At 44.2% G+C, this 27,204-nt stretch overlaps 2 protein-coding genes across 8 annotated transcripts; both read left to right on the forward strand.

Annotated features, from left to right (window-relative positions):
• The first annotated feature begins 1,400 nt into the window (after positions 1 to 1,400).
• zdhhc1 (zinc finger DHHC-type containing 1) lies at positions 1,401 to 10,650 on the forward strand. Of its 3 annotated transcripts, none has more exons than XM_046398570.1 (11): positions 1,401 to 2,034; positions 2,510 to 2,729; positions 3,497 to 3,672; positions 5,329 to 5,430; positions 6,532 to 6,656; positions 7,140 to 7,295; positions 7,528 to 7,649; positions 8,028 to 8,116; positions 8,520 to 8,634; positions 8,770 to 8,851; positions 9,370 to 10,650. In XM_046398570.1, the coding sequence occupies exons 2-11, from the start codon at positions 2,511 to 2,513 to the stop codon at positions 9,885 to 9,887; spliced, it is 1,704 nt and encodes a 567-aa protein (XP_046254526.1). In that variant the 5' UTR covers positions 1,401 to 2,034; position 2,510; the 3' UTR covers positions 9,888 to 10,650. The 3 variants fall into 3 exon arrangements, with proteins under 3 accessions (XP_046254526.1, XP_046254535.1, XP_046254543.1); XM_046398579.1 differs by having other exon boundaries at positions 1,402 to 2,034; positions 9,385 to 10,650; XM_046398587.1 differs by having other exon boundaries at positions 1,403 to 2,034; positions 9,388 to 10,650.
• Positions 10,651 to 16,146: 5,496 nt separating this feature from the next.
• Positions 16,147 to 25,480, forward strand: tppp3 (tubulin polymerization-promoting protein family member 3). 5 transcript variants are annotated; one of them, XM_046398600.1, is made up of 6 exons: positions 16,147 to 16,378; positions 22,263 to 22,463; positions 22,605 to 22,758; positions 22,976 to 23,100; positions 23,226 to 23,308; positions 23,339 to 23,445. In XM_046398600.1, exons 2-6 carry the CDS (start codon positions 22,276 to 22,278, stop codon positions 23,425 to 23,427), a joined length of 639 nt encoding a protein of 212 aa, XP_046254556.1. In that variant the 5' UTR covers positions 16,147 to 16,378; positions 22,263 to 22,275; the 3' UTR covers positions 23,428 to 23,445. The 5 variants fall into 5 exon arrangements, with proteins under 5 accessions (XP_046254556.1, XP_046254564.1, XP_046254582.1 ...); XM_046398608.1 differs by having other exon boundaries at positions 16,148 to 16,378; positions 22,979 to 23,100; XM_046398634.1 differs by lacking the exon at positions 22,976 to 23,100 and having other exon boundaries at positions 16,192 to 16,378.
• Positions 25,481 to 27,204: the final 1,724 nt, after the last annotated feature.

A 27,204-nucleotide genomic window follows, 5' to 3' on the forward strand; every position in this document is an offset into this window, starting at 1 on the left:
TATGATATATATATATATATATATAAATAAATATGTCAGAATCTGATTCTGATTCTGATTCTGATTCTGACATTCAGCATCAACACATCTAGACACAAATTGAAGCCGGCAGACTGAGGATTTCTACTTAGTACTTTCCACTCTTGAGAAGAAAATCATGCCTAAAAGTTTATTCATTTAGTTTAGCTATTTTTAATTTTAATTAAGTTTAATCACTTAAGTTTTGTCAGTATTTTGTTGTCACTTTGTGTGTGTGTGTGACTCTGACTCTGTTATGTAACCTGTATACAGAACCATCTTCCTGCTCTGGATCAGTGTTTGTGGTCTGGCCCTGCTGGAGGCCCCTGTAGGACCCACATCTGTCAGCTGACTCAGGCTCTTTTACAGCCAGTCGTTTAAAGCAGAACAAACTGTGGATTCCTGCATGTTCCTCAGAGCTCAGTGTGGGAGCCATTCCATCCCTGGAGTCATTAAGTTTCACAAAACACATCATCTGTTAATAAACCTCACTTCGATGATGACAATGACACACACCAGAGGAGATGGAGAGCATTATGAGCATGAAAATAACAGCAAAGCCACAGAGCCACAGTCAGTTTTAAAAGTTAAAGTGTATACCTGTGATGTACCTGTGATTTATCTGTGTTTACCTCGATTTCTGAGGGCACAACCAAAAACATCAGCTGCTTCCTGGATTAAAAAGGACTATAAAAGTGTACATCAGGACCAGGGAAACGAGTGCCTTGAAGCCAGAGGATAGTAAGGAACTCTGGCCTGTCCAAAAAGAGTTAAAGAGGAAACTGAGAGAAGCCAAGGACAGCTGCAGTGAGACGGTTGATGCCAATAGGGGCAGAACAGTGTGACATGTGAATCTGATGCGTCCAGAGCATAGGGACACCCACAGTTTACTACAGGGCTGAACCCTTTCTTCACACATGATGACACATGATCTCAGTTATTTAACACGCTCTCACTGATATACGCGAACACGACGGAAGGCACGCCACGATCCTACAGGTTGTACAAAGTGAACATTATAACCTTCATTAAGGAGGATTTTCTACAGGACTGTTGGACGCTTGGTTCGTGTATCATCATTGATACAGCAGCTCCCCAACACACACACACACACACACACACACACACACACAGCAGTGGGAGACACCTTGTACACCCACACAGCTCGTCAGGGATCATTAAAATATTTTAAATTGATCTGAAGTTGACTAGCAACTATAAAGGTCTAACTTTGTGCCTCTACTGCTCGTCTGTGTCGAACATTCAGCTGTAATCTGGAGCTGTGGTTGTTTAACGGTGAAAATGTTCACATATCTGCCGCCCCCTTCTGGACAGAACACGTTCATACAGCGGACGGAGCCCTACAAGCTGTTCTCTGATAGGTTTAAAGTGGGCGGGATCAGCCCCAGTCACCAATAATGGCAGATCTGGAGCGTTACCAAGGAAACGGCGTACAAGGCTAGAAGACAGTGCGAGGCAGCAGCAGCTAGTTAGCTGATTGTTGCATTACCAGCGATCGTTTTTAAATATCTTCCACGTTCACAATTCGAAGTCGAAGTCCGGCGTCTGATTCGCCCCTCGCGGTCACCGCTTTATTGACTGTCTGCGTGAGATAGCTAGCATTGCGGCTGCGGCTAACGAGGCTAGCCCTAGCTGTCGGTAGATAGCTTAGCATGCTAACCCGTTACCGAAACTGACGTGTTAATCTAAATATTATCCAGGTCATACTTAGAAAGCTAGCCGAGTTTTACACGAATCGTGTCTTCAGCCATGTTTTTGGAAGTGAGGAACAAGATCGATGTGAGTTAACAGTTGGACTGGGGCGGTCTGACTGTCTGTGGTTCTGTGGACGGACTCTGCGTGCCGAGTCGAGCCGAGTGCGGCAGCCCTGTTCTCCCTGGCCTGGCGACGGCAGAACTGACGCCGCCGGTCAGGCACGGACTTGGAGATGAGATGAGACGCAGCGGATCGAAAGGCCGACCCACATCCCGAGTCCCGTTACCCCGTGCTAAACAGGTGAGCTGCCTCTCACAGCTGTTGTCTCAGGTGTGAGCAACCTGAAATCACAGAAAAACTGCAGTGATTAGTGATAAAACGTTTTAATAGTTGCTGAAGTCAATTTCTAGGGACATCCTGTTAGTGTGGTTTTACAGTGAACTGGTTTGGACTGAAAAGACATCTGAAGACAACACTGTGTCTGAGAGACTCTGATGGGCATTTCTCATAAGGTCATAATTCTAGATGGCTAATTTGAGATCATTTTCCTGCTGACAGACTCACTGGTTCATGTGTGTGTGATGTGTTGTGGTGAAAACCCGATGCTTTGCTGTTGAACATTATGTTTGTGTCGTGATGGAAACTGTTGTTCTCTGCAGCGCGTCCACTGGTGGTTTAAAGACTGTAAAGTAGCCCTCCATGCGGCTTCGCCCAGCAGCTGCTCTGCTGGTCATGTGATGAAGACCCAAGTGTTTGATGTTGAATATGTGTGTAGGATGGATGTGTGCAGCAGGAACCCAAACCGCACGGCGCCGGTCAGTGAGGACAGCCCACCTCGAGCTGACGTGCCGCTCTGCTCCCGGACCAACGGCTGGAGCTGGCCGCCACACCCCTTCCAGCTGCTGGCCTGGCTGCTCTACGTCTATTTTGCTGTCACCGGCTTCGGCGTGTTCGTCCCTCTGCTGCCCGCTCACTGGATCCCTGCAGGCTACATCGTATCCTTAGACTTGGTGTACATCAGGGCCAGCGTCAGGACAGCAGCTAACTGAGAACGAGTCAAAAGATCACAAGATATTAATACTCTGCTCGGTGTGTGATGTTGATGATCTGAAATTAGGCGTTTCACCCATGTGGACTGACACCAAGATAAAACATGTAATAAAATCAACCTAATCTGAGCTTCTCTCAAATCAAGCTGCATTCATTTCCACTTTTACTCTCTAAATGTTCCAACATAAAGCTTCTCTTCCAGTGGCTCTGTGGAGCTGGCTCACATTATTCTACTGACAGATAGATATCAACAAAGAGAGAAGAAGAAGGCTATCATCTCGATTTGAAGTCTTTCCAAATCAGCTTTACGAATGTTTTCTGAGGAAGGAATAAGCTCAGCGTGTGAGCTCAGTGAGTGTTTAGCTGAATGTGAACAGAAACTCCACGGGGAGCTGATATCATCACAGATGAGCTATTTATTGATTTTTTTATTGAATCGTTAAGAGTGCCAAGTCTTTGAAAGATTTTTGTTAGCATCTAGCATCAGCTCAGCCTCCCAGCGGACAGCTGATGTGAAAGTGAACACAGTATATGTTGCTGATGTTCCAGTTTAAAACATGTGACCATAATGTGGTGGCTGATAGGAGGTTTCTAGCACAAACAGATAAATTCATGTGTTTTCATAGGAGCCCTTAAATAGAACTGATTGAAAAGGCTGTGTGTAGTCCAACAGTCCGTCAGTATTTGTGTGTGAGTCCTGATCTTTGATCAGTGTACGGGTGTCATGTTCATCTGTCACCTGTGTGTCCACATGATGGCCGTGTCCATCGACCCGGCCGACTACAACGTCAGGACTAAGAGCGACAAAGGTCCCGTTCCCGTGTTCGACCGCTCCAAACATGCTCACGTCATCGAGAACTGCCACTGCTACCTCTGCCAGGTCGATGTGTGAGTAACACATGCTTCTACACTGCACTCACACGGCTGTTACACATAGACAAAGATCAGCTCCATCACGTCGCGTGTCTTCTCAAAGTCCACTCGGACAAATTTAGGATCTTCAGAAATCTTTAATCCTGGTTTTGTCCCAAGTGCCTAAAATCCCTCACTGTGTGTGTGTGTTGGAGAGAGACATATTTACATGCTTGTTGAGAAAGTTGAGCTCAAGTCATTGCATGTTGTGGCTGTGAGGAAACCACGACTGAGCTTTAACTGCTGACATCAGTGAAGAACATCTAACAGATAAACTGTGGTGATCACACAGTTTGACTCACACTAAAATTCAACACAAATTATTTTTCTTCCTGCTTGTATAAAGTTCAGTTGGTGCTTGTATAAATTTTGCCTGTAGCATGTTAGCATCTAAACATCCTGAGGGGAACCAGAGATACCAAAGTGTTGCTTCATGTCAGGGTCACGTGTTGAACAGTGAACATGCAGGTGTGTTGTTCTACCTGAGCAGGTGACTGTTTTCTCCAGAGTGTGACTCTGCACTCACTAGAGGACACACACACACACACACACAGACTACCCCCCCTCCAGCCAATCCCTGTGGATGTAATAACATCTTTAGTAGCATCTTTGGTCCCATGCCTGCCTAACAGCACCTGGAACACAACAACTTGTCTTTCAGCACAGAGGAGGAGGGATGAGGTTTTCTAATTTGTGTGAAGTGACCCTTTAAGGATCTCCTGGCAGAACACTCAGAGCTGCTCCTCGGCAGTCGACATGTTGGATGCAGCACAGCTCGTCAGCATGCTGTAAATAATAAACGTGCTCAGTGAAGGCAGCAGGTCTGATCTGAATCAGGTCAGTGAGCTGGTTTCTCCCAGGGGGCCCAGCAGAACTGGGTCAGAGGAGCCAGTACACACCAACATGACAGGAGAGCTCGTCATGCTGTTGTAGGGCTCACAAAACATGTAAAAACTGTGTGAAGATTTCACAGTGTTAAAAGTAGTGATGAATCACAGGAGGAGGTAGCATTATGCCATTAAACTCTGGTTTGTCATTATTGTCTTTAATGTTCCAGTTGATTGACCACTGATTGTCATCAGACGACATTTAGTTTGAATAAATTGATTGGTGGTTTCTATAAAAGCTGATCAGAAGAGCCAGTCAGATGAGACAGCTTCTCTGTGGGCTGCTAAAACACCACAGTGAACTGCAGGGCTCGAATCGTGCTGACAGAATCCTTTTAGCCAATCAGACTCAGCGAAGTCCAAACTGCACCGAGCGCTGACCACATCAGAGCGTCTTCTCATGCTGTGGTTTCTATCAGGCCTACAAAAAAGATTTTCTACGGTTTACAGACGGTGTTTCATCTGGTTTGAAATCTTTTCCTTTGGGTTGAGCAAAATAAATTCAGTAATTTATTTCCTCAACGTTTTAATGGTGTTAATGCCACTAACAGCATTATTAATTATTAGCTGCAAATGAATCACCTAATCACTTCACTGTGCTCTTACCAATGATTCGCTCTTCATGATGAACATAATTAAAAAAGGAGGAAATCAAACAATAAATTGATAGTCAGTTTTGATGTCCCTCATTGTCCCAGCAGTGAAATCTTCTCATACACGCATCATTACTGTTTGTTTGTTTCAGGGGTCCGAAGTCAAAGCACTGCAGTGCCTGTAACAAGTGTGTCGCCAACTTTGACCATCACTGTCGCTGGCTCAACAACTGTGTGGGCAGCAGAAATTACAAGTGAGGCTGTTTCTTCTTCTGCTGTTCTCTGGACGTCCTGCAGAGGCCGGGAGGCGTCACCATGTGCTCTGTCAGAGCACACAGGCTTCATGCCATCAGTCGTGTCTTAAGCGTAGCTTAAATTTCAGCTGAAAGGAGGATAACGTTGGCTACTGTGCATTGCAGCGCCTGTATAATACATGAAAACTGCAGTGCATTTTAACCATCATTTCCTTCAGAGATTTTCCCTGATTGTCAGACAGTCTTACGTGTGAATGACAAGGTAGATTCATGACTTTTTAAAACGTAGACAGTGTGGTTGAACGCCCTGTGTAGTGTCAGCAAGTGTTTTCTGTAGGCTGTTAGGTTTTTGTTGAAGCTGCTTATAACCTGCTGTGACCTTCTATCACTCAGTACACGCAAACCTGCGCTAATCGCCACGTCTGATTCTGTCTGAGCGAGGCCTCTAGAGAAAGAAAGAAGAAGAAGAAGGTGACATATTTTGTCATTGGAGCAGAGGGCAGCCCATATGGAACCTGAGAGACGAGACTCAGGGTAGACTAAGTGAGCTGAGCTGGCTGTGACAGGAACTGAAGGAGGCTCAACACCTCAGCCCTTCTGCAGTCAGAAAGTGAAGCTGAAACACAGAAATGAACCGTTAGCAGCATGTGTCTTCATGACGCCTCCCAGGCTCCGTATCATCACAAGTATCACAAACACAAAGGGTCATTACAGTTACTGACAGTACATGAAGGGATTAGCAGGTTTATGAAGACAGCGTTGATATCATTTTGACGTTAGCTGAGAATATGCAGCTTGTCGACACGTCACTGTGGTCTGTCGGTGCAATATAACAGTCAGATTTTCATAATAAAAGACTTTCATGCACTCAGCTGAACAGAGTTAAGATGCTAACTGAGCTCAAATAAAGAAAGCACACTTTAATTCAAATCAAAGTTTGTCTGGTTAAAGTTCAAACTGAATTGTCTTCCTGCTGAAGTACTTTAGTTGAAGAGACTTTAGTCTCATTCTTGTAAACAGACTTCTGACTATCACTGAGTATGTGGTACTGTGTGGTACTTTGTGTACTCAGTAGTACTATGTTTACTGTGTGTCCTGCAGATTGTTCCTCCACAGTGTGGTCTCGGCTCTGCTGGGTGTCTGTATGGTTCTGGTCTTCGCCTCCTACGTCTTCATTGAGTTCTTTCTGGACCCGTCCAAACTCCGCACAGACAAACACTTCCTTTGTAAGATCTGACCTGTGACCTGTGACAGTAACAAAGAGTTGTAGCAGGAGAGTTCATGGCTTTTACTGAGTTTTTGTGACATCAGCTCTGCTTACATTCAGAGTGAAGAGCAAAGGTCTTTAGGTTTTTCTGTGTTAACAGAAGTTTTGCAGTGCTGTGGTGAAGACAGACCAAAAGCCATCTGTGACTTAACACAAATCAGAGACAGACTAAATCACACACTGCACCAAGGACAGTCACAGATCGACCGACCATTAAAGGTTTCAGTCTTGTGTAATTAGTTTCTTTCTGAGGGCTAACTGGTCTCCAGCACTTAACAGTCAGGCTAATGTTTGTGAACACCTTCAGTCACATCGGCCACATGTGAGCTACAGATCCTTCAGAAGAAAACACGTCAGGTCTCAGATTCTGTAGAGACACTGAAGGCAGACTGTTGCATGGTTTTAGTTCAGACTGTGCCTCATGTCTCTGTGTGTCCTGCAGTGAGGAATGAGACAGGCGTGTGGTTCGTCTTCCTGCCGGTGGCTCCTGTCAGGTCAGCGGCAGCAGTGATTCCTGGTCTGGCTGCTGTCACCATCGCTTTGGGTCTGCTGTCGTCAGTGCTGCTCTGTCACCTGCTTTGCTTCCACATCTACCTGAGTAAGAGACGACAGACTCACCTGTCTCACTCTGTCTCTGTGTCAGCTGTCTGACGGTGAGGGAGGAGGTTGGACATGGATTCTCTCCTGTGAAAACAGAGTCTTATTGGCTGTGATGAGAACATTGAGTATGTCGTGTCATTACTGTCACTGCCACCAGGGGGAGACTGAAGATCTGCACTGCAGGTTCAAAGAGTGTGTGTGTGTGTGTGTGCGTGTGTGTGTGTCCACAGTGTGGAACAGACTCAGTACATATGAGTACATCGTGCGACAGCGGCACCGTCAGGACAGCAGAGACTCCAGAAAACCAGAATCAGTGAAGGAGACGATGGCTCCAACAGTCAACCTCATCAAGGTAACTGAGGATCAGCTGGCATCCATGTTGGCTCTGATGTTGGGATGGGGGTGGGGGAACACATTGACAACAGTAGCTTTGACATGCTCCACCCGCAGGAGGAGGTGGAGGCTGTTACTAACCAGGAAGTTGAATATCACTTGTCACAGATTTCCCAGGACCCTCTGCTCATAAACACACAACATATTAATATCTGAGCACATCAGTAGGTTTCCGAGCACCAGGCAGCAGCCTCAGTATTCAGACTGTCAGCCTGCTCATGCCGGTCTGAGCCAGGAGCTGATGAAAACCATCACAGTGAGCTCTGATTGCAGTGTGTATGTATCATTGCAACTGGTTTATTTCTTGCTGTGTCTGTGTTTTGTGGTCCCCCCTCAGGATGTGGACTATTCAGGGACTCAGGGTTACACCAACCCTCAGCTGGACATGGAGGAACCTACCACTGTGGCTGTGCGGGGGGAGGCAGAGTAAGTCTCATCCTGTTCGCATTCCTCGTTAAACCTGCAGACATGTGCAGCCCACAGCCTGCTGTGATTGGCTGAGGCTGTCCAGGTCCCGTCACATCTCATTCAACAGCCGGCAACAGTCACTTCACAGCACAGAGGCTGGACCGCGGTTGCTATGGTCACTGTTTTCTTTGCAGAAAACAAAGTATGTCAAATGAAATTCTTTGGCCATGACTTCCAGGAAGCAAACAAAGTGTGTATTGTGTCTGTGTGTGTTTGAGCTGTGGGAGTAGGGAGCTGTGTGTGTGTGTGTGTGTGTATTAGTCCAACAGAAGGACTTCACAAATAACTTCACTCACTGTTTGCCCTGAAGCTTGTCTGCTGAGGCTGACGCAGTGTGTGTGTGTGTGTGTGTGTGTGTCAGGCCCCTGGCTAACGGCAGAGTGAGGCCTGCATCCAGTCCTGTCATGGAGGAAGAAACTCAGCCCACCATGTCCACAGAGCTGAAAACGGCTGCACACACACACCGACGCACACAGGTAAACACACACGCACTCACCTATTCACACACCTCAGACATGAAAGCTCCCTGATGATTGGCCGGATCTGGTTGGGGACCTTTGGGATCGTTTGAATGTAAAGTTCTGTCTGCTTGGTGTTTTGCGTCTTCATAGAAGAAGAAGAGGAGGATCCGTAAAGTTCCAGCAGAGGTGACCAGAGAGCAGCGCCCCCTGGGCAGCGCAATCCCGCCTCCAGGTACGCATGTGTGTGTTCAGTCAGTGATGGGTTAAATGCAGAGAAGAATTTCAGTGTATGTAAAAATATACTGACAAATAAAGTTTAAAGCCCCGCCTCACATCAAATCAAAATTTAGCTACCAAATAGATAAAGACAAGACACACCGGACATATTGTTTGTTTGCTCAGACTAAAACTTTAGCTTCCACTTCAGTGAAAGTTTTATTACATGCAGTAACTGGCTCTGCTCTGAGACCTGCTGTGTACTGAACAGAGCAGGCATCAGTGATATTAAAAAGATATTAAAAGGAGTCGCTTATAAAACAGTTTGCAGAGGAAGCAGGCAGGCTGCAGCAACAACAACAGGCCGTCCTGTTTGTGATCTACTAATGCCGTGCTTCTTCTGGTCTCCCCGTCATCCATCACTGGTGTTACTGGTCACTCGTACTGTGCTGTGTTCACGAGGTTCACCCGGTTTCTGTCTGCTTTGGTCTACTTTGTTCAGCCAAAGGAACATTTCTTCTGATTCTGTGTTAGTTTGCTGTCTTCCAGCAGAGCCCAGCAGTGTGCCCACTGTGTCCCTGGGTCAGCGAATTCCTTTCCCAGCATTCCCCCTGAGGGCCTCCCTGCCCCCCCTGGCCCCTGCCTCTGGCCCCGTCCAGGCCGCTGCCCCTCCTGCTGAGTACCACTCCGACTCTGCAGAGTCTCTGGAGGAGATCCCAGTGGTGTTGGCCAAACTGGGCTCTTCATCTTCTGCTGGCGCTGCAGGAGTCATCTCAGCATTCCCCCTGCTGTCCCCCGAGCCCAGGACTAAGAGGAAGGCCCCCTCAAAGGCCTCCTCCATTCGCACAAACAAGAACAATGCAGAGCTGAGGTTTGAAATGGCCTCCACCCACCCCCCGACGGTGTTTGTCAGCCGGGCCAGCGGAGAGGCCCCTAATCCCTGGGAGGAAGACCTCAATCTGGTTAGGAGGCAGTCTGGCTCCAGGTCCAGTTCCAGACCAGCGTCTCGGGCATCCCTGGGCTCAGATGTAGCCTCCTGGATGGAGATGTAATCTGAGCAGACTCTGTTCTGGAACAATGTCTTTGATCTTTCTACAATCATCGGCACAACAGTTTTTATTTTCTTTTAACAAAGGTTTGTATGTGTGACAGTTTATTTAAAATGCCAAAGGTGAGATTCTCGGCTGAGATCCGGTGTGTGTGCAGGTCTTGCAGGACCTTTAAACATTTACTCTGTTCTGTGGGTGTGGATGCTTGTGTGTTCGCTGTGGACACAAACTCGTGGTATTCTGTTACTCCCAGTTGGTTTTACTGTTTCTGCTTCATCTTGCTGGTCACCCTGGTAACCAGGTAACCCAGGGTCTGACATCACTTCCTGTCTCGCCTCTGTTGCACCACCACATGTCTGTGCTGCTGCAGTTGTAACTATGCAGCCAAAGTACAGTCATGCTAACGCTAACGCCTGCATGCCGACCCTGTTCTGTCACAATGGTTGACATCTGTGGAACTCCAAACAGAGCAACAGTAAATAAATAAACACACAATCACATGAGTAATTAAAGCTTTAATACATAATGAACCAATAAGTTAAGAACTAAAATTCACTGCACACATTAAAACTCATGACTCTAAAATGGAATTTCACTCATGGAAACTCACTTCATTATTGTTTTAAAAAAAATTTTATTTTCATTAAAAACTTCTTTTCAGAAATCTTTTTCATAGCATTTTTATCACATTTTTACTCATTTTCAGCCAATCAGATGCTTCCAGTAGCATAAGTGTCCACCTGTTGTTTGTTCTGTCTGAGAGTCATATGTTCAGGTTGACTCCACTCAAGTCTCCACACTGAACATGAAGCAGCAGCCTGTTAGCTTAGCATAAAGACTGAGAACACGGGGAAACAGCCTAGCGCCTGACTAGCAAGTTCTTCAGCATGTCAGATGATCAGACAAGGTGTAATGTGTGCAGGAGGACTTTGTTAGCCTGGCTGGCTGGAGCTTCTCTCTGAAAGAAAGAGAAGAAGAGGATTTCACTGAGTTTTTCACTTCTCACCTGCTTTACCTGCAGGATGTTTCATCAGAGAACTCTGAGATTCTTTCATATCAGCTGATTTAACAATAAATGGCAAAAATTCATAACTGTCTCCTTGTCCTGAAGCTTCCTGCTGGCTGGATGTTAAATTCATCACACTGATCTGGTTTTGGTGTGATGGGTTCTCTCGCTGAAAATCCAATTAGTACATATTGATTACAGTTTACGTGTTGAGTCCTGACGGTCTGTTGTGGCTCCGCCTCCCACTGCCCACCTGACAAAGTTTCAAGTAGACCTGCTTGAAGGTCTGAGCCAGCTGAACATTTACATGAATTAAATCAGATGGAGGCAGGTTTAGGTCAGGGGGATCAGCAGGTGAGCTGATTCCCTGTTCTGTGGAAAGACCTGAAAACAAAGCTTCAAATGAACAAAGACGGTGAGCTGAACAGCAGCCGTTCTGTCTGCAGGGCGAAAGGCTGTTTACAGACCTGGGTCTATGTTAGTGTGCTGACTGTTTCCTGTCTCAGCTGATGTTACATTGGAGAAGAAGAGTCAAAAGGCCCAAGACAGATTACAGCACTGCCATCTAGCTGTCGGGTTCAAATACGACACAAACCGCAGTACGAATCCTTGCACGTAAACTGTCATCAAAATCCATACAGTGTTTTGGAGAAAGAAAATATTGCAGTACTGAAGTGTACTAATATTTTCTCATGGCTCTAATTCTGTCCCGTGTTTCAGCTAAATTAAAAGCATGTGGAGTTAACAAGTTCATTAGAGTTACAACAAATCTTTTCTCTGAATCAACACTGATGACTTCACCAGCTGGCCCACATGGATTCCTCACACAGAGATGAGCTGTGCTGCAACATGTGAAGACGTATTAAAAATAATTCATCAGATTTATTATCAGGAGCAGGTCAGATAACATCTGTGTGTGTGTGTTGCATGTCATCATCCCTCTGTGATTTGAGGAGGGGTTGCCCCGGCAACGAGCCACGACAACATCATAACAACGTCAATCAAAAAGGATTGGCTGTGAGAAGTATGTGACACACACACACACACACACACACACACGCTGACTGGCAGCCGCCCAGTTCACCAGCAGCCTTGTACTGGTTCCCACTGGACTGTTTGATCTGTAACCCTCTTGGATCACTTCGCTTTGTCATCTAACAACAGCAAAACATCAAGGTCAACAAGCGTGTGCCCAAACATGTTGATGTGTTAGCGTGTTTTTACAATTCAGTAATCCCACGTGTCCACATTAAAGTGCAGAGAAGCTCCCCACTCGTCAGGTGTGAGCGATGGGGAGCTTTGACTGCACACTGCAGAGTTTTCACGGCGCACAGCAGCTGAAGGTTTTTATTTAAGTGATTTGAACGCCTGACAAATTAAGAATTTGTTATGATCAAAGTTTCCTGAACTCTGTCCCTATTTATGTAAAGGCTAATATTAAGGCTGATATTTTTATGTATTTTGAAATAGTTACAAGCTGAAAAGACACATTCATGTTGTAAAAACTGTATAGCCTGTGGCTATACTTTTTTTCTATATACAGAAATACAAACATAAATGGTCATGTTGCCATGCCTGGCCTAACTAACAGCAATGATTAAATCAATGAATAAATCAATTAGTCTCTTACTCTATAATGCATCTGTGAGGTAAAGAAAGGTTAACTCAGCGTTAGTCAGGGCTCTGTGGCAACACACATACATGAAGGAACGCAGCCATTATTTAAAATACTAAACTTAAACAACATGCCTCACCATGGAGCTCATCTGCTTGTAAACATAACTTTTATCTGTTGGTAACATTAATTTAACGTTAATAATTCAAAATAGATTGTCTCACACAGTTCAAACACTCACTTGGTCAGCAGCTTGGACTTGGTTAGAACACACCCAGCCCTTAAATAACCTCCCCCTTTCCTCAACTCCTCCCCTAGTTCCTCCTCATCTTCCAGACCTGCCACTCAAGGTTAAATAGCAAACTTTATTTCTTCAGCTTTGTCCTGATTCTTATGTCATTAAGAACAATGAAAAATAAATACCTGAATTTTTTTCTGTGTTCACACATGCAGTCTGTAATAAGGCTGATTCTGATTCAAATAAACATCAATCCTGATTTATTCAACATGAAAAAAATTCTAAGAGTAGAAATAATAATAATTTGGAGGTTTCAGTGATGAGAAAGTCAGTGATGAGACAATAAATCCACGCTGTGTGTAACATGTATGATGATCACCAGCAGCATGGACGATGCAGAATGTGAGGAAACTCATCCAGTACATCCTGAACTCAGAAAGGTACTTAACTGTACTGTACTGTAACGGTACTGAACTCAGCAAGGTACTTAACCCCCCAATATGCTCCCCATCGGGAGCATATTGGGGGGTTAAGTACCTTGCTCAAGGGCACATCAGCTGGCTAATGGAGGTGGGGGAACATTTTTCGCATTTATCACTCCACCACACCCAAATTTTTCCTGCCCGTCTGGTGGGGGAATCGAACCGGTGACCTTCCGATCACAAACCTCTAGGCCACGGCTGCCCCCGAAAAGATTAATCAATTCAATCAATCAATCAAAAAAAACAAGTGAACTGAAGCCTGTTGCTGTTTCTGATGGTCACATGACTCGAGACTCCCAGCGTGAACTACATGATGTTGTCCCGAAGTCCTCCCACACCGGCAGCTGCTTCCTGCCGACACAACAAGGACATGAGGTCCATTCACATCCTGCTGGGCCCTCTGAGACAGAGAAATGCTGCTCAAGTAAAGCAAGCACAGAAACATAGTAGATTTTAGTGAAAAATAAAACACAGTAGAGTTCAGTATGGAAATGTAGTTCAGCTTCCTCACTTCCTCTCCCCTCCGGTAACCTGGAAAGACTACATCTTTCTTTTCACTGTGAGGACACAGCTGAGACTAATGATTTCGTCATTACACTGACCTCTGACCTCTGACCTCTGGTTCATCCACAAGTCACAGAAAATATGAAGCGCTTATTTGAAAGTTATCTTCTGTGTGTGAGTCTCAGTTGATGTGAAGTATCTTTGCCGTGCAGAGGATTGTGGGACAGTCAGAGAAGCAGGCTGGTCTTTGTACTGTAAAATGTGACCTATGCAGCAGGATATCCTGGAGTTTTTGACATATTGCACTTGACTTTCTGCGTACTTGGACATCCTGTCTCTTCAGTCTTCAGTTCATCTGATGCACATGATGTCATTGTTTGTGTTTCCGTTGCCATGACCACAGCTCTGGATTACGTGATGTGATGTGTGAGATCAGTTTGTTATTTAAAGTAAAGATCAACGACACAGACCTTCTATGTTCTTCAGGTGAACCAGTCAGGTAGAATCCAGTCAGACTGGATCAGCAGATCTCAGTTTCAGCCCTCATAGAGCTGCTGTGTTGTCTCTTTGTGGGGGTTCTGTGTCTCTTTAAAGTGAAAACCTACTGACTACCTAATGTCACCAGGCTTTCCACTGTGGAAAATAATGACACCTGACATTAGTTCACCATGTTAGCTAGCATTAATGAGCAAGCTATGCTCTCAGAGTTCAGAGATTAGTGGGTCCAGTGGTTTGTGCGTTCAGTGTTTTGCAGGTTCAGTTCAATTCAACTCAACTCAATTCAATTCAAAAAACGTTATTTATAATTCAAGAGCACTTAGAACAGTTGTACATGTGCACAAAGAAGACAACAGATGCTTGCAGTATTTACATGAGGTGCAAATCTATATTGATCTGTATCTGTATAGGTTCAGCGGGTTAACGAGTTCACGTCTCAGGATGTGATCTCTGTGCTCGCACTGCTAGACCTCAGAGCTGCATTTGTCACCTTACATTTGCTTCATGTTGGTGATATTTTTTAGGAAACACTCATTGTTATGCAGATGACACACAATTGTACTTAAACCAGATGAAACCAATCAACTAGCCAAATTTCAGGCCTAACTTTTAAGACATAAAAACCTGGATGACTTGCAGTTTCTATGTCTCTCTGTTTCAAATCAAACCAAATCAAAAGGGGCTTTATTGGCATAGTAATGTACATCTTACATTGCCCAAGCATACATATAGCAACAGTTATTCACAGCAACTCTTATTTACACATTATATACAATATCTGTGTAAAGTGTGGGTAAATACAGAAAAAGAGCCAAAGAGCAGCTGGCCTGTCTGTCTCTGTCTCTGCAGTCTCTCTCTCTCTCTGCAGTCTCTCTGTCTCTGTGCAGTCTTTCTGTCTCTGTCTCTGCAGTCTCTCTCTCTCTGCAGTCTCTCTCTCTCTCTCTCTGTCTCTGCAGTCTCTCTGTGTCTCTCTCTCTGCAGTCTCTCTGTCTGTCTGTCTGTCTGTCTGTCTGTCTGTCTGTCTCTCTCTCTCTGCAGTCTCTGTCTCTGCAGTCTCTCTCTGTCTCTCTCTGAAGTCTCTCTGTCTCTGTCTGTCTGTCTCTCTCTCCCTGCAGTCTCTGTCTCTGCAGTCTCTCTGTCTCTCTCTCTGTCTCTCTCTCTCTCTGCAGTCTCTGTCTCTGCAGTCTCTCTTTCTCTCTTTCTCTCTCTCTCTGCAGTCTCTCTGTCTCTGTCTGTCTGTCTCTCTCTCTGTCTCTGTCTCTGCAGTCTCTCTGTCTCTCTCTCTCTCTCTGCCTGTCTCTCTGTCTGTCTCTCTCTGTCTCTCTGTCTGTCTCTGTCTCTCTCTCTGCAGTCTCTGTCTCTGCAGTCTCTCTGTCTCTCTCTGCTGCCACATTGAGTTGGGGTCCGCTCTGAGTTTTCTGCTTTCTAAAAGGAAGTGCTTGCTCATGGGTGATTTGGCGTTATATAAATAAATCAAATCAATTAAAAATTAAAAATTAAAAATTGAAAACTGAAAACGACAACAATATCATATATAGGATTCACCTAGAGACAATTTTGATTGTAAAAGCTGTTATATAAATAAAATTGAATTGAACTGATTCTAAAAGGGCCCTTTCTGCACAATGTGTACCGTTATGTTTTTAACATTTTGATGCTAATACTTTTGTAATGAATTCAAGTTTCTCATTGCAGGACTTTGACTTGTGACTGTGTACACTGTGGTATTTGTACTTTCTCTGAAGTATAAGCTCTCAGTACTTGTTCCACCTCTGTAGAATTACCCTTTAGATTTTGTGAATGGCTTGGTTTTACGTTTGTACTGTATGAAAGAGTCTTCATGTTGTAGTGATTTACTGCTATTAGAAGACAGCATGTAGGACTCTGAAGTGACCTGTGACCTCAGGAGCCTCCATGGACGCCCTGCTGGAGAACCCACACTCCTCCTCTCCTCCCTGCCTCTTTTTTATTGCCCGCCCAACGTGGGACAGGATGTCGCCATGGTGACAGGATAAACAGACGATAACAAGTCCTCAGCGGTGCAGAGATCATTTGAATGCTGTGACTGCTGTTGAAGGCCAGAAGAGAGACAGGAGGGACGGAGGTGAAGAAGAAGAGACGGACAGACAGAGGAGCACAGAGGACAGACAGGTAAGACTGCAGGACAGTCTCTGTGTCTCTGTTTTTCAATCTGATGCTTTTACTTTGAATTATTTTACATTTTTCTAAAGTCATTGAACCATCCAGTCTTTCAGAAAAGACATCTCATAGACAGCAAAAAAGATTCTTCAGATACAAAAATGTGACAGTAAATGCTTTTACATTACATTACTTTACATTACAACGTAAATATTTTGCGCTTTACGTTTTCCAAGGAAAAACTTACTGGGTACAACTGAGGTACAATGCAAACAGACTACATGTCCTCTCAAACCAGATATGGCATGAAAATGAGCCACTAAAAACTTTAATACAGTTAAATATAAAAAACACATAACATGACCACATTAACACACATGAATCCGTTATTCAAATTATCCTACAGTTAATGAGTATGTTCTTTATCAACATTTACTCTTTAAAAGCCTTTTAATGTTTCACATTTGCAGTTTACACGGGAATCAAAAATGTTTTTGATAATTTTTCATCAATCTCATAAATGATTTGGCGAGAAACTGGAGGAATCTGTTGTTGTTGTTGTGACTGTAACCATGTGGTCGTTTGTGTCTGAACCACAGCTCCTGTTCAGGTGTGAGTTCTGAATGGCCATGTTCAGACTTCAGGTTCAGGGGGACAGTCTGTGTCAGACCTCAATCAGAGTGTCAGACACCTTCAGCAGTGGAACACATGAGCTCTTATTTTAACCAACACAGCTGTTGACACAGGCTGAGTGACAGCCCATGTTTTACTTGAGAGTTACGCACCATTTCACATGTTTCACCAGCAGGTAATCTTGCACTCAGTGCTGTACCTGAACACATCCTGGGTAGACACACTGTTAATGTGGAGGCTTGCACAATGAGACCAATTTCCTCATCCATCCTATTAAGCACAACACGCTCTGCTTTGCTGACTGATCCCAGAGTGACGTGAGAACTAAACCTCAGGACCAGGACAGAGGAGACATGAACTGCTGTCCTCTCTCCTGGACTCATAGCTGCCTTCAAACGGGGAGAAGGTGCATGGGCGGAGTCCAAGACTAAAGACTGATGTTTGCTTCAGTGTGTGAAAAAAGGTGTAAAAGCAAAAGCAGCATGAATAAAAACTACACACAAGTCAAGTTATTCTGGAGACTGCAAACAATATGAAACCACAAAGAAATGAACACTGAGTGTATATCCATACAGTGGATGAGTCAGTACAGTATACGCAGTATACATGTGTATGTACAATGTCTACAGCGAGCAGGATTTCTATGGACAGAGACAGTGAGGTGATGATGATGATGATGATGATGATGTATTCATGGTTAAAACTGTAGAAACTATTATGGAAAATGTTCTGGTATAACTGACATTGTGACTGATGCGTTCATCACACTGATGTTCTGTCAGAATTTGGGTACAAAGCTCTGTAGCGCCTCCCACAGGGGACAAGTAGGAACAGGTTGTGTCCAGGGTCTAATGGTCTGCACTCATGTTTCTGTCTGGACATATAGTCAAGTCCTGGAGGGCAGACCGGTTGTCTGTAGTCCTGACTGTCCTTTGTCATCTGTTCCTGTCCTGTTTGCTGGGCCTGAAAGATGAACAGAGAATAGACTTGATTTCAATTTAATCACCCATCACCAATCACCAAATCAAAATAAAAGTTGTTTTGCAATTAAAGTAGGTCTAGACCAAACTCTGTAATTTAGTTTTCAGTACAGAGAGACCCAATATTCCCCCTTGAGCAAGCTCTTAGTGACAGTGGACAGAAAAAAAACTTCCTTTTAGAAGGCAGAAACCTCGGAGCAGACCCCGGTGTTGCACCATGTGGTGCAGTCCCGTGTCATCCTTCAGAGGATGTCAATACCAGTTGGTCAAAGGATTTCATGACCACAGACAGGACGATGGACTTGTAGGTATTTAACCCAGATGTAGAGGATTTCTGGTGAACCGGGATGACTGTTGGGTGTTTGGAGCAGGAAGGAACATCACACAGCTCCAGTGATTCAAGATTCAAGATTCAAGATTCAAGATTCAAGAGTCTTTATTGTCATTATGCAAGCATAACGAAATTTTGTGCAGATTCTCAGCTTCAAAACACACTTATAAATAGAAAAAATTAAAATTGCACACCTTAGAAAAAAATATATAAAAATATAAAATGCAAAGTACAAAATGCAGAATACAGAGTGAGGTAGATAAAACAAAGTGCACTAGTGCCAGACTATGTGTATGAGTGTTTCACTGTAGGGGGGTTATTGCTTTAACAGCTCTGGGGAAGAAGCTGTCCCTGAGTCTGTTGGTGCTGGTTTTAATGTTCCTGTACCGCTTTCCTGATGGAAGCGGTACAAACAGTTTGCTGCCCGGGTGGGTGGGGTCTGTGGCAATGCGTCTTGCCTTCTTCTGATCTCGGGCAGTGTAAACTGAGTCCAGATCTGGTAGACTGCAGCCCACAATCCCCTGTGCTGTCCTCACCACCCGGGCTAAGTCCTTCCTGTCCTGTGCTGTGCAACTGCCATACCACACAGTCACACTGAGACACAGGATGCTTTCTATTGTGGCTCTGTAAAAGTTCATGAGCAGCTGAGTAGACAGTCCAGTCCGTTTCAACTTCCTGAGAAAGAAAAGCCGCTGTTGGGCCTTTTTCACCAGGTGTGAGGTGTTCACTGACCAGGAGAGGTCAGAGGAGATGTGGATGCCCAGGAACTTAATGCTGTCCACCCGCTCAACCGCCTCCCCAAGTATACAGACGGGAGCGTGATCGGTCTTCCTGGATCTCCTGTAGTCCACTATGACCTCCTTGGTTTTGCTGATGTTCAGGATGAGGTTGTTCCTGGAACACCGCTGTGTCAGGTTCTGGACTTCATCTCTGTAGTGGGTCTCATCATTGTTGGATATGAGACCCACCACAGTGGTGTCGTCCGCGAACTTGACGACCATGTTTGTGGGGTGGATAGCAGAGCAGTCGTGTGTGTACAGTGTGAATAAGGCAGGGCTGAGTACACAACCCTGTGGCGTGCCAGTATTGAGGATCAGTGGGGCTGATGTAGACTCCCCTATCCTCACCACCTGGGGCCTGTTGGTGAGGAAGTCCCTGATCCAGGAGCAGAGTGAGTCTGACAGACCCAGGTTGTGGAGTTTCAGGGCCAACATGTCCGGGGGGACAGTGTTAAAAGCCGAGCTGAAGTCCACAAATAGCATCCTAACATAGGTGTTAGGATGCTGCAGGTGAGTCAGTGCCGTGTGAAGTGCTATCGAGATGGCATCCTCCGTAGAACGGTTCTCCCTGTAGGCGAACTGCAGACTGTCCAGGCCAACGGGGATGGCGTCCTTGATGTATCTCAGGAGGATCCTCTCGAAGCCCTTCATAATAACCGGGGTCAAAGCGACAGGTCGGTAGTCGTTGAGGCAGGTGATGGTTGATTTCTTTGGCACAGGCACAATGATGGAGGACTTCAGGCACACCGGGACCGTGGACAGCTGTATGGACAGGTTGAAGATGTCCAGGAAGACTCCTGCCAGTTGGTCAGCACATGACTTCAGTGTGCGCCCTGACACCTTATCTGGACCTGCAGCCTTGTTGGTGTTGATCCTCCTCAGAGCGGAGGTCACTTGGTGCAGCTGCAGGACGAGAGGCTGCTGCTGCACCCCTGGCTGAGGAAGGTGTGCAGTTCTTCTGCTGCTCGGAGAGTCGAAGCGTGCAAAGAAGCTGTTTAAGGTGTCAGGCAGAGTCGGGTCATGGCTGACCTGCTGGTCATTCCGCTTGTAGTCCGTGATGGTCCTGATGCCTTTCCACATGTTACGTGGATCGTTGTCATTGAAGTGCTCCTCAATGCGCTGCTTGTGCCTGTGTTTAGCCAGCTGGATGCCCTTTTTCAGTTCTTTCCGGGCCCTGCTGTAAGCCAGCCTATCTCCTGACCTATAGGCTGCATCCCGGGCTTTTAGCAGGGGCCACACTGTGCCGTCCACCCATGGTTTTTGATTAGGAAAAACCGTGATTGTCTTTGTGGGTAGGACAGCATCAGTACAGAAGTGAACATAGGACAACACAGCTGACGTGTATTCGTCCAGGTCAGCGTCTGCTTTGAACACTCCCCAGTCTGTGTGCTCAAAGCAGTCCTGTAGGGCTGAGGAAGCCTCCTCAGTCCACACTTGGATGGTTCTGGTGGTGGGTTTGGTCCTGCAAATCAGAGGTCTGTAGGCAGGGATCAGCTCCACAGAGATGTGGTCTGACATTCCCAAGTGAGGAGCTGCTACAGCCTTGTATGCCCCTGGGATGTTACAGTATACCTGATCCAGTATATTGCAGTCTCTGGTCGGAAAGTTGATGAATTTGTGGAATTTGGGGAGAACAGCCTTTGATATGTTGAAGATGTGTGTGAAGATGAGGCCCACTGGTCACAGACTTCATGTGTGTTACCTGAAATGTAAAATACTAACGCTGAATCAATTAAATCTTTTAAATTGTATTACGGAGAAACATCAAGGCTGAATTCCTTTCTCTCTCTCTTTGTCATAGATACTTTGATCCCAGGGAATCTCGTGTGTGTGTGTGTGTGTGTGTGTGTGTGTGTGTGTGTGTGTGTGTGTGTGTGTGAGAGAGAGAGAGAGAGAGAGAGAGAGAGCGTTTACATGTCTGTAGGTGTCAGATTCTTGAGACATTAACAGGTTCACTTTAGTTGAACTCAGACTTTGGCTTCATGAAGTTAGCTCTGTGAATTCATTTATTCAGCCTCTGTTCACAGTAAAACTGTGCTGTGTGTAAATGATACCAGGTGAATCCAGGTGAAAGTCCAGCTTGGTTTCTTCCGATTCCAGTAAAACGATGATGAAGCTGCTCGGTGAGGGTTGCCTGTGTGCCTCTAACTGTCTCTGTGATCCATCAATTTGTTTATCAGTAGCCAATCACAGAGCAGAGCCATTTTAATTAACCTGATGACATCTTGATTATTAAATAAGGATTTTATCAGCAGACTGCTGGTTCAATCAGTGATGGGTTAAATGCAGAGAAGTAATTTCCCAACTTGGGATTAATAAAGTAACTTAAATAATAATAATAAAAAAAGTAAAAACAAAGTTAACATAAAAATCAAGAAACGTGATGTAAATATGTTGATGTTGGTTCTCAGTCATCCGGGTTATGGTAGTTGAAGTGCTAGAAACGAAGGCAACCAGATTTGTTTGGGTTGTTGAGTCAGGGGAGAGTCAGCTCATCCAGTAGCTGCATATCAGCTGAATATCTGCATCTCAGGGACAAGGGACACACCTTTGAGGACACAAATCACGTCTGCCCGTCCTGGGTGAGGGATCCCTCCTCTGTTGCTCACCCTGAGGTTTCTTCCATTTTTTCCTGTTAAAGGTTTTTCTGGGAGTTTTTCCTCAGTCGATGTGAGGGTCGAAGGGCAGAGGATGTTGCTGATGTTATGTTAAGCCCTTTGAGACAAACTGCTCGTAAAAGTGGGCTATACAAATAAAGTTGACTTGACTTGACTTGACTTGACAAATGTTCAGATAGAACATCCATCTCTGAGCAGAGGTGGTGGCTTCTAGCCTTCGCTTCTAGCACTTCAATTGATGTAAATACTAGCTCAGAGGTTCAAGATGAATCGTATACCTGTAGAAGTAAAACGTCTAAAATGCATGAGAATTCTGGATATGTCAGATGTGATCGAAGTAATCCAGCTTCTCAGTGAAGTAATTGAAAAACAGAAAATCACACGGCTGAAATCTGAAATAATGCAACAATAAACAGCTTTCATATTGTTCCTCTCACTCAGAGTCATATTGTGTGATTTCATTTGGCTGCAGTTCTGACAGGATTGCTGACTGAAGAGATTTCCTTCATCACAGTCCATCAGCTGTTTTTTCTTCTAACTCATTTTGTATTATAGACATTTTCCCGTGATGGCGGAGAGTGCAGACATGGAGGAGCTCCTGACATCCTTTAAGAAGTTTGCCATTCACGGAGACCCAAAGGCCAGTGGGAAGGAGCTGAATGGGAAGAACTGGGCCAAACTGTGCAAAGACTGCAAGATCACTGACAGCAAGAATGTCACCAGTACCGACGTGGACATCGTCTTCTCCAAAGTCAAGTGAGTCTGAAGACTGGTTTAAGACCTCTTCTACCGAAGTGTGGCTCAGTGTAGCTCCCCCTGGTGGTGATCTGTTACTGTGTGCAGCTCCAGAATTCAGTAAACAGTTTGTCTGTGTTGTCTTTGTGTTTCCATGTGAAGACAGAAGACGTCTCGGATCATCACCTATGAGGAGTTCCTGAGAGCTCTGGAGGAGTTGGCTCCAAAGAGGTTCAAAGGTCAAAGTAAAGAGGAGGCCCTGGAGTCCATCTTCAAATTAGTGGAAGGCAAAGAGCCCACCAATGTTGGCGTTACGGTGAGAAAAAACGGTCCTGAGATATCAGACATGAGCAAAAAGACAGAGCAATCAGTCATGGGGTTCAACTTTGTTTCTTCTTTGGTTTGTGATCGATTTGTTATGAACGCGAATCGTGAATGACAGCATCGTCCACAGTGGAAAGACTGAGCTTTGATTTTGAGTCCATAGCAGCTCAGACTTATATCATCACCTCTGGCTTGTCTTTATTGTTCAGCAGCAGGAAACAAGTTTAAAGCTGCTCCACAGACAGACCTGTCACTCTGCTGCAATGTTGCACAACCACAGCCTCTTCATTAAACTTGACGATGCTCTGTCAGCATTTGGACACTCATCAGGGAGGTTCATAATGCACGAATCATCCATCCTTTCAGTCTTTTTTCTGTTCAAATGATTTTTTTCTTTACTCAAATACAGGGTCTCATGCTTCATTTTCAAAATGTATTCTGTCCATAATTCACATACAGAGTGCAGCCCCCAGTGCTAGGTCATGCAGTTCTTCACAGATGGATAGAAACACCACTGCACATATGGAAGAGAAGCTCACGTTGTGTGTTTTTTGCTGGTTTTCAAGACAAAAGCAAGACCCATAATGAGCTGCTCACAAATAAATGCCGATCACAAATACATGTACTGTTGAACTTTTCCTTTAGAAAAATGCATAAATAAAGCTGAATTATATTCATCCGTAAGAGATTTTTTCCTAATTCCCTGTTGTACAAGGTCTTTTGTAAATCCAAAATTTAAAAATGTTTTGAACACATCATAGATGACAGAGGTATCCATACAGGAATGAATCGTGTCAGTCCACAGAGCTACGTGGACAGCAGGTGTAAGGACACAGGGTGTGGTACACTATGCACACTCGACAGCCTCCCGAGGCAAACTATGATTTTGGGCTGCATAAATAAAACTGACTTGACAAGTCATCAGAATGTGAGCCAAGAGGTGAGGCAGTTTGGATCATCTTTCAGATCACTGTCAACACTGCAGTCAGCAGCTGACTGAAATATACTCGCCCAAAAGGATAATCAGTGACTGAGAACAGGTTTATCTGAGTCCTTTGTGCTCATTCATGAGGGAGAAAATGTTCCAATCAATCAAAATGTATTAAAATGTCTACAGTGAAATATTTTAAAAGCCCCTTGGCCTCCTCACATTGGTACCTGAGTGACTGATGAAGAATTTGAAAGGATTAAAGTTCACATTTTAGAGGAGAATTCTTCCATGTTGTGAGTTAATAAAGTTACTACAACCTTTTAATATGTTGCACCAGATGGGAAACTTGAAACAGATTTACTGTTTCTGTAGTACCTGCTCTCAGCCTTTAGACGGGAGCATTTTCAGGTGTAGCCTCTATAGCTTTTTCACCTGTTGGGGGCAGTATGGAGCCAGCACAGACAGGAACTAAGACTTTATTCAGAAACTCCCTGTCCTCTGTGTGTCCTTCAGAAAGTGGCAAAGATAGCGGCGGTGGACCGTCTGACCGATGCATCCCGGTACACTGGATCGCACAAGGAGCGCTTCGATGAGAGTGGCAAGGGAAGAGGTCGAGAAGGCCGGGAGGAGCTGGTGGAGAACACGGGATACGTGGGAGCGTACAAGAATGCTGGCACATATGACAGCAAGATGAAGGCAGAGAAATAATAAGGCAGGAAGTGCAGCTCATCAACAGCACTTAATCTGGACCAAACCTTGAACTTTGATCCTTGTGTGTGTGTATGTGGTGCAGATCAGTTTTGTGGACTCAATGAACACATGGATGTGACAGAAGAGAGCAGATCCATCACTAAAGCTCCATTCTGACTGCAAAGGTCATGTTGACGTGAGCTGCTTGTGTCTCATTAATCTTCTATGTCGGTAATAATTACAGACACAATGAGCTTCTGTGAGTCTGTCGACTGGGTGATCCAGCTCTCATTTAAATTTCCTTCTTCTTTTTCAAAGTGTTTGCTTTCTGCTGCTCACTGTAAAATCAGATTTTTGTACGGACATGGAAGAAGTGAAAAATGTTCTGAATCAGCTAGAAGCTAACATGCTAACACCAAAATGTAGGCCTGTCTGTGAACCACCATAATGACAGAAACAATTCAAACCATCATTCTATATGATCGTATCATGTCAGTCACAGGTCAGTACGGCCCATCTCCTCCACAGTCTGTGCTTTAGTCTGTAAATGGTTACATTCAGTCAGACAGTCTTCGTTCAACATGTGCTGAATTAGCTGTTAGCAGCTCCTGTTAGCATCATAGCCATGCAAGTCCAGACAGTTGTAGCTGGATTACTTTTTTCTCTGATTTCTAAGTGGATTCTTGGGTGAGTTGAATGTCGAGTTGAGTGACTTAGCAGCTTTGTTGCTCCTCATGTGATGCTGATGCTGTCTGAATGGAGCTTTGGTTTGTGTGGAAAGTTTTTCCTCCTTGTTAATTCTTGGTGACTGTAAGGACTGCAAGTCCTCTGCAGTCATTCATTCTGCTTAACGCTGTTATAACAGCAGCTCACTGTTGCAGTTGTGTCTTTAATCTGCAGCAGCTTTTCATTCCACATTAAACCTCAGCAGAAACCTAAATTTTCACAATATTTTAATAAATACATTTTGCAGCCTCGTTCTTCTTCGATATGATTATTTTAGAGCTCCATAAATGTTTTGTTTCTCTCTTTATGTTTGGAGCATAGACTGGACTATAGCTGTTTTAACGAGCGAATAAAAGCAAAAAACATGTTTTCTGCTCTTTTTTGTGGACTGTTTCCACTGCATGAACTTTCAGGTACTTTGGAACTTTTTAGGTTTTACCAGAGGAAATGAAGGTAAAGTTGGTTAAAATTTTCCATAAATGTTCTTGGGACCCTATCTGGCCCTCAGTAGCTCTGCTGGTTTATTAACAAAAGGCGGAACTGCTGAGCTGATATTGAGTGTTTACTTTATAAGACATTATTTTAAGGTAAAAGATGGTGGTGATGCGATGGGATGATTTAACCTGATGGGTCTGCAGAGCTCAGTCACCCAACTGTTACACAAAATATGATGATGAAGATATCATCTCTAATTTCTTTTGCTTTACTCACAACATTTTGGAGAAATTAGACAAAAAACAAACTAAGTAAAATAGACAAGACAAAAGACAGAAATGAAATGAAATGAAATGAATGAAAAAAAAATGCTGACAAATGTCAAAGAAAGGAAAAAATCAGAAAAGAAGAAGTAAAAGAGGAGGATTATGATATTATATATAAATCACTTTCGTACTGACACATGAACATTCATGTCTCTGTTGTGTTGACTCAGCACCATTTTGTCTCAGTGTGCAGTGCAGTGGACTTCCTGCTGCGGATGTGTGTCCTCACTCAGTCATTGTGTCTTCATTCAGTGCTTCAGACTTTAAATGCTCCGAGTTTTGCCTCCCAGGCTACTGCCCAGCCCTCTAAGACCTGGAGACCATTTTCAAGTAGAAAGACTTTCATTAACAAAGGAAACTGCTCTTCTACTTACTTTTACTGGGGCAACATAGATCAATAATAGTCAATAGTCAATAGTCATAATACTTATTTATTTGGTGATAAAAGAAAACTGAAAGGTATATAAATATATATGGGAAACAAAATGGACAACAAGCCATCACAATCTTAAGCTGATGCTGGTTGGTCAAACTTTCCCATCCTGTTACCCACAGACAATAACAGACTGTGTGTGTGTGTGTGTGTGTGTGTATGTGTATGTGTCTGCAGAGGAAACAGGAGGCAGGCATGGCTCCTTGTTGTCATGGCAGCCATAGTGTAAACAACACAACAGCTGAGCAGCAGCTCTCTGTGTCAGGATCCTGGTCAAATCAGATCCAGGTTCAGAAGAGTCCAGACTTTAAGAAGGTCACAGTCCCGGTAAACAGACTCCAGTTGACCTGCTGCAGCTCATAATTCTTTTACAATAAGTCACCTTACCACAGAAACACAGTACTCACAGTACTGATATTTTATCAAGTCTTTAATAATAATTTACTGCTGTGTGATTGTTTACATATATTTTAGCATATTAATATTTGTCAGGTATGTTGTACATATTGTTGGATATTTCCTAATGTGTTGGGGTATTGAAGAAGAAGAAACACAAAAAGAAAAAACACAATTCAAATTCTTCTCTAATCAGTTTGATTTCTGTGACTTAAACCTCAGATCAGAATCAGACAAAACTCCTCAGTTTTTTCAAACAAAAAAGAAATGGTTATTAAGTAATAGTAAGTAATTAAGTATTTATGGCAAATATTATAAAGTGGAATGAGATGAAAAACAGAATTAAGAAAATAAAATAATAGAACTCAGGTCAAACATTCAGTATACTTTGGCCTTTACAATAAATATATTAATATAAAATATTCTTTATATAATATATAAAGAAGGGCTGCGTTGTTTTCTGCTGTGGTGTTCAAACTTAAACTGGTTTCATTTCATGCA

The sequence above is a fragment of the Scatophagus argus genome, chromosome 1 (genome assembly GCF_020382885.2).
Source record: "Scatophagus argus isolate fScaArg1 chromosome 1, fScaArg1.pri, whole genome shotgun sequence".
NCBI classification, from domain to species: domain Eukaryota; kingdom Metazoa; phylum Chordata; class Actinopteri; family Scatophagidae; genus Scatophagus; species Scatophagus argus.